Source organism: Equus quagga, chromosome 19, assembly GCF_021613505.1.
Source record: "Equus quagga isolate Etosha38 chromosome 19, UCLA_HA_Equagga_1.0, whole genome shotgun sequence".
Lineage (NCBI taxonomy): Eukaryota > Metazoa > Chordata > Mammalia > Perissodactyla > Equidae > Equus > Equus quagga.
Genome location: NC_060285.1, coordinates 42008378 through 42018573, shown reverse-complemented (window position 1 = coordinate 42018573; position 10196 = coordinate 42008378). Strand labels below are relative to the sequence as shown.

The 10196-nt window shown below is 47.4% G+C and overlaps 1 protein-coding gene across 1 annotated transcript; it reads right to left on the bottom strand.

Annotated features, from left to right (window-relative positions):
• Positions 1 to 377: 377 nt before the first annotated feature.
• PHLDA1 (pleckstrin homology like domain family A member 1) lies at positions 378 to 2529 on the bottom strand. The gene is made up of 2 exons (XM_046645923.1): positions 1343 to 2529; positions 378 to 901 (listed from the first exon to the last, which is right to left on the bottom strand). The coding sequence occupies exon 1, from the start codon at positions 2485 to 2487 to the stop codon at positions 1369 to 1371; it is 1119 nt and encodes a 372-aa protein (XP_046501879.1). The 5' UTR covers positions 2488 to 2529; the 3' UTR covers positions 378 to 901; positions 1343 to 1368.
• Between the last annotated feature and the right edge of the window lie 7667 nt (positions 2530 to 10196).

The following is a 10196-nucleotide window of genomic DNA, read 5'->3' as shown; positions in this document are numbered from 1 at the left end:
TGAGAGCATCAATGTCCTCTCAGTCGGGCTGAATGGTTCTCTCTCCCCACTGCGGCTTCTGAAATGAAACACCTACTGCATTCACACTCGGAAATCATAGAAATCTCCTTATTAAACGAGTCACACACACATGACATGAAGCCAAGCTTTTCCTACAGCAGACCCAGTCCAACCGAATATTCACCACATGATCATCCTGCCATCAGCTGGGTTATGTTTTAAATATTTGGAATCAGATCTCACTACTAGTGACTTCCTTTTAGGAAAGCGATTAGATTTTCATAATTACACACTTCTGAACACTTAACTTCTTTAAACCTCTATTCTACACAAAATATATGTCCGAGGAGAAAAAAATCTCAAAATAAAAAAAGAAGTAATACCACAGAGTTTAATTTCAACCACCTGCATAAGAATCAAAGTATCAGACCTTTGGAAAATGCCCCAAGAATAATGTATGAATTCTTAATGTTTTCCCCTCCGCCGCCCTCTTACTTTTTTCTTTTCCAAGATTAGAACTTACTAGGGAATAGGTTTTTGAAAATCAAGTTTCTTTTTGAAAAATGGCCCACATTCAGAAATGTCTTAGAACAAGCATTAAAAAAACTAATAAATAATCATAAGTCAAAATACATTAAAATAAAATTACAGTACATCATTGCTCCTAGAAGGTCTACCATCCTGGGAGATCCTTTCCAAGGTTCATAAATAAAGCCCTCTGGACTAGAGAGCGTCTCCTGCATTGCGGTGAAGAGAATGCAGAAAACTAAGGAATCGCGAGTTATCAGTCCGGTGATGTCCAAACTACTTGATCTGGCGCGGGGCGGGGAGACCGTCTTGTTTTGGAGCCAAGTGAAGACAATAGAAAGGTGCTCGTCCCACTTCCTCAAGTCCTCAAAACCTGGAAAGAAATGACATGGAATGAAGTGGGCGGCTCACAATCCTCCATAACCCAGTTCTTTTCGGGCCGGGCCGGCGGACAAAGCGTGCCCAGAAAGTCACCAGGGTCGCTCCCTCGAGCGCCCAGACCCAGTTACGTGGCGCCTGGGCCCCGGAGAGAGGCCGCGGTGTCGCCGGGGCGCGCACCCCCGCCCACGCGCGGGGCCGGCAGGGAGGCGGCCCGCGAGGCCCGCCCGCCCGGCGCGGGTCCCCCAGCCCCCTTCTCTGCGCCGCCGCTCCCGGCCCCGGCTTGCTTCCCTTTTCTCCACCTTCCCAGAAACTTCGAATAGCTTCTCATTTTTCCACCCGAGAGCCAAACCCGGGAGCAGGCTTCCTACTCCTCCCCGCACCCCGAAAGCCGCTCTTCGGAACGGCCCCGGGAGCCCGGGTCGCCGGCGCTTACCTCCTCCGGCGCGGGTGCTGCCCCCTTCAGGCCGAGTTGGAGGTGCTGCGGAGAAGCCGGTGGCCGTGCGGCTGCGAGAGCGGCTGCTGGTGCTGGTGCGGGAGTGGGTGCTGGTGCGGGTGCGGGTGCAGGTGCGGATACGGGTGGAGCGGCTGGAGGTGGGGCTGGGGATTGGCTTGGGGCTGCGGCTGGGGCTGGGGCTGCGGCTGGGGCTGGGGTTGAGGCTGAAGCTGCGGCTGCGGCTGCGGCTGCGGGGGTTGCTGCTGGACCAGGTGCTGTTGCTTCTGCCGCGTGGACTTGACCGCCAGGATGGCCTGACGGTTCTTGTACTGCACCATCTGCAGCGTGATCTCGGCGTTCCAGCCCTGGTCCTGCGGGCACCGAAAGTCGATCTCCTTGCCCTCGGCCATCACCACAGTGAAGTACATGTACTTGCCCTTGCGCTCCACACAGTCCACGGTCTTCATGTTGGAAAAGTGTAATTCCTTGAGCTTGACCGGCGGCTCGAGGCCGGCCACGGCGGGGCCTCCGGGTTGGGACGGCTCGGCCGGCCCCTGCCCGGGCTGCTGCTGCTGCTGCTGGTGTTGCAGCTGCTTGGGCGGGATGAGCAGGAGCCCCTCCTCAGTGAGGATGCAGCACTTTTTCTTCCAGAGCTGCAGCAGCCCGTCGCTGCGCTTCTCCAGCACGCCCTCCTTCAGTGCCTTGCATCCGCTGCTCTCCAACATCCTCCCGGCATAGGGCGGCCCGCCGCTCGGCTCGGCCTCCCCACTTGCCGCCGCCCGGGCTGGGGGCAGCAGCAGCAGCCGCGCGCCGTCCTCGCCCCAGCGGCGCCCACGGCCGCCCGCCCGGAGCGCACAGAGGAAGCTGAGGCGCAGGAGGCAGAGCGGCGGTCGGTCGGGGTCGGGGCAGGGGGGCAGCCGCGTCCTGAGGCGCCACAAGGTCCCGCCGCCGCGAGCCGCCGGGCCGCCGCCGTCCTCCCGCGAGCGCTCACTGCAGGGCACTGGCCGGGCCCCCTCGCGACGCTTTTGAATGGGCCATCCCCCCCGCCCCCGAGCGACACCCAGCGGAAAGGGCGGCTCCCGGCGCCCGCGCTGCGGGGAGAAGCCCAGCGCGGAACTGCGCCCGGCCGCCGGCGCGCGCCTCATTCACGCGGGCCCTCCCGAGCCGCCCGGCCCCGCCCCGCGCCGGCCCCGCCCCGCCGCCACCTCCGCCCGCCGGCCCGGAGCTGCTCCCCGCCGCGCGGGCCACAGCCGAGCGCCGACGCCCAGGGGCCGCTGCGTGGCCATCGCCCCCGGGCCGCTCTCCCCGGCCGGTGGGGCTGTGTGCCCTCGGGACGCAGCCCTGGGGTTCGCGCTGAGCGCCGAGACCGCGCAGAGCCAGTGTCCCGGCCTGGGCGGGCAAGGATGCTGGGGACAGGGCTCCGAGCGGCCGAGGCCCGCGGAAGTGTGCCTCCCCCGGGCCCTACGTGACACCTCAGCGCGCGGAGGCCGAGAGGGCACCGTGTCTTTACACTCACATTCGCTCACGGTCATTAACTAGCTCTTCTTGGAGCAGAGGGCGATTGTTAAGCAATAGCGCTACCGTCTGTCCCGTTTGGAAGGGGTAGAGGAAGCTGACCCACTTCGGATGGCTTCTCGCCTTCCCGTTTTCCTCTCGGGAGCGCAGGCACTAGCCTATCTTCACCCGGGGTACAAGCTCTCGAGCTCCCTCCTTGACCCCTCGGTACAGCCTGCAACATCTCAGAACAGTAACTTCAACTACAAATCCGAGGAGACCCCACACTTCAAGGCGCAGCTTAGCTCTCCACACCGCGAGTTGGCCTCCGCAGGTCCCTCTCTGCAAACGCCTAACGGGCCAGGTCTCTGTTTCGTAATCTCATTTATCTGGACCTGGGGAAGGTGATGCTGTACTCGCCCCTAGCTCCCTCCTATCCCCACATGTAAGCAATTTCTACAGAAATTCTGGGAAACAAATCAGAATAAAGAGCACAAACCGAAACCAATGAAGTAAACAGAGAGCCTCAACTATATACTGACCCTGAGAACAGAAGAATCCCACGAAAAAGAACTAAACCAGGGGTGGACAGGGCAGAGCTGGCCAAGGTCAGAGGAAGGCTGCGGCTTATGCCCAAGAAGGAAGAAGGGCTAACCTAGCTCATCTGCTGCTTTCACATGGCTGGAACAAAGAATTCCACAGGCGAAGACGTGAGCCATGAACTGGGAGAGCTGAGCAAAAGCCACATCCTTTGTGTCTTGCTAAGAAATTGGAACTTAATCCCAAGGTAATCGAGAACAAGGGATGAATTTAAACACCGGAGGGTCCTGAATCTTAATCTAAGGAACGTCTTAGCAAATGGGACAATTCCACACAATCCTGAGTCCCACTGAATCGCAGAGTTCTCAGGGCCTTCACATTGTTAATGGATTAGCAGTCTTTTAAAGAGGAAGGCCATTATTAAAATTATATTAAAATTTCTAGTAAGATTGTTAAAAAAAAAAAGATGAACAATTCTGTATACCAATGACAGACACTACACCAGACATCTCAGTTCCTTCCCTGCCTTTGTAGGACAAGTGAGCATTCCAGAGAATTTCTACATGGCCAGCTGTTCATCTTTCTAACAGAGTGCCATTCTTCAGCTCGTTTGGAAAGGTTACTTCCTTTAAGTGTGTAATTCAGAGTCTCTGAGGGCAGGTGTACTTGGGAAAGACATTTCATATGGAAAAATGATACAAACTTCACTGGGTAAAAAATAAGATGGTGGTATCTAAGCTTCTGCAGTTTATCGGGATGCAACAAAAGCATTCTAGCTAAATTACTTCAAAACGTCTGAACAAGCAGCACGGTTTTAAGCAGCACTTATTTTAACTAGAGACTTTAAAACTCAAGAATTTCCATTTGAGGGGCCAGCCCGGTGGCCAAGTGGTTTTCATGCGCTCTGCTTTGGCAGCCCAGGGTTTCGGCCGTTTGGATCCTGGGCACGGACATGGCACCGCTCATTAGGCCACGCTGAGGCGGCATCCCACATGCCACAACTGGAAGGACCCACAACTGAAATATATAACTATGTACTGCAGGGATTTGGGGAGAAAAAGCAGGGGAAAAAAAAAAGAAGATTGGCAATAGTTGTTAGCTCAGGTGCCAATCTTAAAAAAAAAATTTTTTTAAATAAAGAATTTCCATTTGACTATTTCACAATAACCTAGTGACTTGGTGATCAGCTCGGAAGTCTCTGACCACAGTGTACCGTTTATTGGAAATCTTAGTACAGGAATCTTTTAGATTGGTGACAATTTTGCTTGTAATTTATTTCAACAGTCACCACCAACTCACAAAAATGGCCATATTGGCCTTTTTTTAAGACAATGACATAAATTCACAGAAAGTGAATTACAGGAAATAACTATTCCCCCCAAAAAACACTTCAGCTGTAGATACGACAACCTACCAACGTCGCTTAAATGTTGCTAAAGTTTAGAAAGCTAGCTAGAAAGTCACTGCTTTGGTAAACAAGCCTGAAATGGTCAACTCAAAGTGGCCATGTCAAGTTGTCTATCAAGTGGCATCTGACACGGTTGATCATCTTCTCCTGTTGGATACAGTTCTTAGCTTGGCTTCAAGGGCCTCACTCTTGGTTTCCCTGCCACCTCCCTGGTGACGGTCTCAATGTCCTGTAACAGGGGCCCTTTCTTCCCCCAAGTCTTTTAATATTGAAGTGCCCAGTGCTCAGTCCTTGGTCTCTTCTTTATCTACACTCACTCCCTTGTTGATCTCATTCAATCTCATTGCTTTCAATAACATCTATATGCCAAAGACTCCCAAATTTACATCCCCAGTTTATATCCAACTGTTTGTTGCCAAAGAATAAAACAAAGACTAACAAACTTTAAAAATAATAGTACTGAGGCCAGCCTGCTGGCACAACGGTTAAATTCACATGTTCTGCTTCGGTGGCCTGGGGTTTGCTGGTGTGGATCCCAGATGCAGACCTACACACTGCTTGTCAAGCCACACTGCAGCAGGCATCCCACATATAAAATAGAGGAAGACGGACACGGATGTTAGCTCAGGGACAATCTTCCTCAGCAAAAAAAAAAGAAAGAAAGAAAGAAAGAAAGAAAAAGAAAAAAGAGGATTGGCAGCTGATGTTAGCTCAGGGCTAATCTTCCTCAAAAGAAATTAATAATAATATTACTAACATGCCAGGCAAGGGAACACACATTGGGCAAGACATTCCTGAGTAGTTCACTAGAGGGAAAAGTCTGAAGGGATTTTAAGTCATAGAAAGAAAGGCTCATCAAGCTTTTGCTAATAAAAAATTGAAAAACAGCACTTGGGGCCAGCCCTGTGGCCTAATGGTTAAGTTGGGCACACTTTGCGTCGGCAGTCTGGGTTTGTGGGTTCAGATCCCAGGCATGGACCTACACCACTCGTCAGCCATGCTGTGGCAGCATCCCACATATAAAATAGAGGAAGACTGGCACAGATGTTAGCTCAGGGCTAATCTTCCTCAGCAAAAAGAAAAGGCATAAGGAAAGGGGAGATTTACATGATTCCCCATACCAAAAAAAGAAAGAAAACTAGCGCTCTGGATAGGACGGAGTCCATAGGTTTATGCAGGATTGGTTAAAACAAATTCCCGGATGGAGCTGGTTCACTAAGGGTCTGGAGTCACTTAAAGTTCCTGGTTGGTTGTTTTTTTTTTTAAACAGCTTTTAGCTGGCTAGAATGGCACTAGTGAAAACAGCCTTCAGTTTTGATATATTCTACACCAGTGGTACTGTAAGTGGAAAATTTTTTTACCCTTCTCTACAGATTTGGATGTCTATAGAGAACTCAAATATATGCACTCCCAAACTTAATCTCCTCTCCCTGACCTGCTCTAACTGCAGCCCCCTTCTCAGCTGATGACAATTCCATCTGTACAGCTGCTCAGGCCAAAACCTCAGAGCAGTACTACCCCTAAAACAAGTCGAGATGCCCTTATCCAGAGCCCTGAACTTGAGAAAAGTCAAAATGACACATCTATCTGGAGCTCATACTTAACTCCAGACTATACTCCAGGTACTCAGAATTCCAAATATCCTTCCCTAAATGGCCTCGACGGTTCCAATGAATGCATTTTATCACCAGTGTGTGCACTAGTGTGTGCGGGGATGGACCGATTTTGAACATGCAGACTAGGATGTGCACACAAATGTGCAGGAGGCCCCTTGCCATACAATTTAGAGCCAGGGAAGGGAAAAGAAAGATGATGAGATGTGAGCCGAGGATCAGCTCTGCTTGCAAGTAATGTTCTGGAACTGGCCTCTAAGACTCTGAAATTCAAACCTGGCGTTCCAGGTACCTAGGAAGGTATATTTGTCAAGATAGGAGCATTGAATGTATTTTATTTAACAAAAATTTTAAATATTTCACCATTGATGTCTCCATCGTCCTTTTGCCCCAGGACTGCAATACTCAGAAGCATGCCTGCCTTGCAGTAACCCTTTACAGATTTCTCTCAATACTCAATCCACAAATTGAGTAAAAAAATCCCATCAGTTATGCCTTCTAACTACACCTATATTCTGTCAATTTCTCTCCACTTCCAAATCACCCTGATCTCTCTCCTGAATTACTGCAGTGGACTCTTGTCTGATTCTACTCATCTTATAATCTATTTTCAACACAGCGCAGGATCATCCCAATCACTTTCTTGAAGTTTTTGCTCAAATGTCGTCTCAATGAGGCCAACCTTAATCATTCTAAAATTGCAAACAATTCCCCTTATTCTTCCCATAGCATCTATTACCTCCTAACATAGTACTGGATAATTTATTATGCCTCTTGCTTATTTCTGTTCCCCTTCCTATAAAATGTAAGCTCTTCAAGAGGGCAAGGACCACTGTTTTGACATGTCCCAATCAATCACCTAGTACAATTCTTGCCAGATAGTAGAGGCCCAACACATGTAGACATTTTAAATTGAATCAGAAGCCCCTGTGATAAAAAAAAAATCCATGTCTTCAAATGCTTTTGATATTTTCATAATGTATCCTTTCAAAAATTTTCAGACTGTAACATTATGAAAAAGCCTCCCAAACTTGCCATACCAATATATATTTGGTTTAATTTTTTAAATGTATTAAAACTACTACACGTGGTAGGCTCATAGGCTGTAGATGCTATCTAAACTAAGTCCTACAAGTCTTTTCCTGAGCAATATACAATTTAATATTGAGGTATTTATATAAACTACCACCCTATTGGTTTCTAGTAAGAGTAATCAAAAGTATGAGAAACATGGTAATGGAACTGAATTGGTAGCAGTTTCTTTTACTTGGCAGTTAAATAGCCAAATACTCGCTTCAAAGACCATTAATCAAAACTTGGCTGAAAGACATTTAACAGAACTTGGAAAATTGTTAAGAAGTGTTTACTTTCATTTACAACTTGATTACAAAATTATAATTCTTTGATCTATAAAGTTCCTAATTTGCAATATACAGTCGAAATTCATGACAATGAGTATTATTAAAGATTTGGATAGAGCAAAGCTCAAATGTCTTCCGAGAAATAAACACTAAATAATCTACGAAAATGTATCAGGTGACTCTCATCAGTGCTTAGCCATTTGTCTCTTCATTTAAATACCGTTTGGTGGAAATACTTTCCAAGATGCCGAGTTGAAAAGGTTAAATTTTAACTCTCCAGCTGAATACCAAACTATCCAGACTTCTCAGCTCCATCAGCCTTAGCTGCCTTCCTCTTCACCTTACTAGTTGATGAACTGATGCCTCCTAGCGATCAGTTGGTATAACACAGCTTAGTGCAAGCTGGCATAGTAAAGGGTGTTTAGTGCTCTATACAAGTGTTTTTAAAACTGTTACTACAACCCGTCTGTACATCAAGCACTGTCAATCAGCTGTCCGTTCTATTGCAATAGCCTAACCCAGGTTCTCATTTCTCTCATCTACACTCTTGTAATATCCCAACCACTTGAATCCATACCATCCTATACATTGTTGATACCAGTTCTGTTTCTAAAATATGATAGAAAACCGTCAGTTGCCTCCCATTATATGAGAACATTCTAACTCCTTACCCTGGCATGGAAAGCCCTCCACAGAATAAGTCCTACTTGCCTTTACAATTTAGACTCTCCTTCCACTCACCCCTAAGTGAGCTCCAGTCACTTATCTACTTGTGCTGTCTTTGCTTTGCCTTCCCAAATCCTCTGTAACCTTTCGTTCTTCAAAACCCAATTCAAATCCCACCTCTTAAGTTTCTTTGGCCGAGTTAATTCCTTTTTAATCATATTCCACTACTTCCAATCTGACCAGTAGTTAACATCTCCGATGAGTGTTTTCATCACTGACCTGGTAATACAGTGGATAATGATGGAGACTGCTGATTAACAGCACAAGCTGGGGCACGAGACTAAATGTTACTTCTGTCTGGAAATATACCAATACTACTCAAAATGGGGCAGGCAGGCCGAAGACATTTTATTGAAGATGTTCAACAAGTAAGTGAGTTCAGGAGGCTCTGGTGAGGCATTAGATCCATATTAGGGTAATATTAGCTTTGAAATGACAAATGAAAACAAGCGGAAGTAATGGAGCAGGGATTGAGCTCTCTTCTTTTTGCCTTAAATTCAGAACATAGGAGATACTACATTTGAGCAGGGAGAGGGTAGCCCAATGGAGGAGGCTGAGAAGAACCACTACTACTAGTGTCACAAAACTGCTACTACTCAAACGTATTGATTCTCTGACTTCTGGGTCTTCAGGGGTGGCAGTAGAGGAGCATCAGGTATTCCAGTGACCCACAGCGGGAGCACTGGGGAACTTCTCAAGTTTACTTTGACCACTGCCGTGGCTGAATGGCATCCAAACCTCTGCCCTCCATTAGGAGCCCATAAACATCTAACATCCTTTCCCAAGTCCACTTCTACTTAAACAAGGTAAATGCTCCTGTTGTTTGCAACTATCTGAGTGACAGCCACTTGGGCAAATCTCTCCACTTGAAGGACTAGATTCCAAAGATGACTCTCTTTTGCAGTCTTCTTTACAACATAGCACTAGTCTGAAAGAACAGAAACTATTCAACTTGATTGTTATTGATATCTGTAAACAAAATTCAGTAAATGAGCAAAGACCTTTTTAGGTATTAGAGGAGGAAAAGCAGAAGCAGTGAGTGTAGATAATTCTTTCCAAAATTTCGAGGATAAAGGAAAACAGGTGGTAGGACAAATTTGCTTGGGTGCTGTAAACAGCAAGGTTACTTTAGAAAAACAAGCTTCTCGGCCAAGGATTGGACAGTGGAGGTTGTGTCACACATGACAGAGTAACTGACAAGAGGACCAAAGAGTGAAAGGATGAAACAAAAGAATTCTGTGGGGTAGCCAGGCCCAGAAAGGTGGAAAGACTCTTTTACCAAAGCTGGAACCCAGGGAATCTTTATGACAAGCTTTCACATTGCCACTAAACTTCTAAGAAAAAGCAAACCGCCATGTTAGAGGCAACAAAATGGCCACACAATTCACAACTATAACCTACCTACTTTAAATAAATCATCATGTAACATAAGCATCCCTTAAGAGGTCAGAAACTAGGAAGAGCTGGTAGTTTGATGAGATTCCATTTACACTTTTGCTTAAAAGTCACCGCCTCAACGTGTATGCATGGTTCTGGGATAGGTATCATGCAAGATAAAGTGAAAAGCCTTGGATGAAGGATAGAACTCCAGTCAGAACTAATCCTTTGGGAGGTATTCCTGGATTACCTTTCCGGGGCCCATTTACTTCCTTCTGAAATGTAGTTATTTCCCCCACGTGTTCCCAGATATCCTTGATCAAACAATCCTTTTC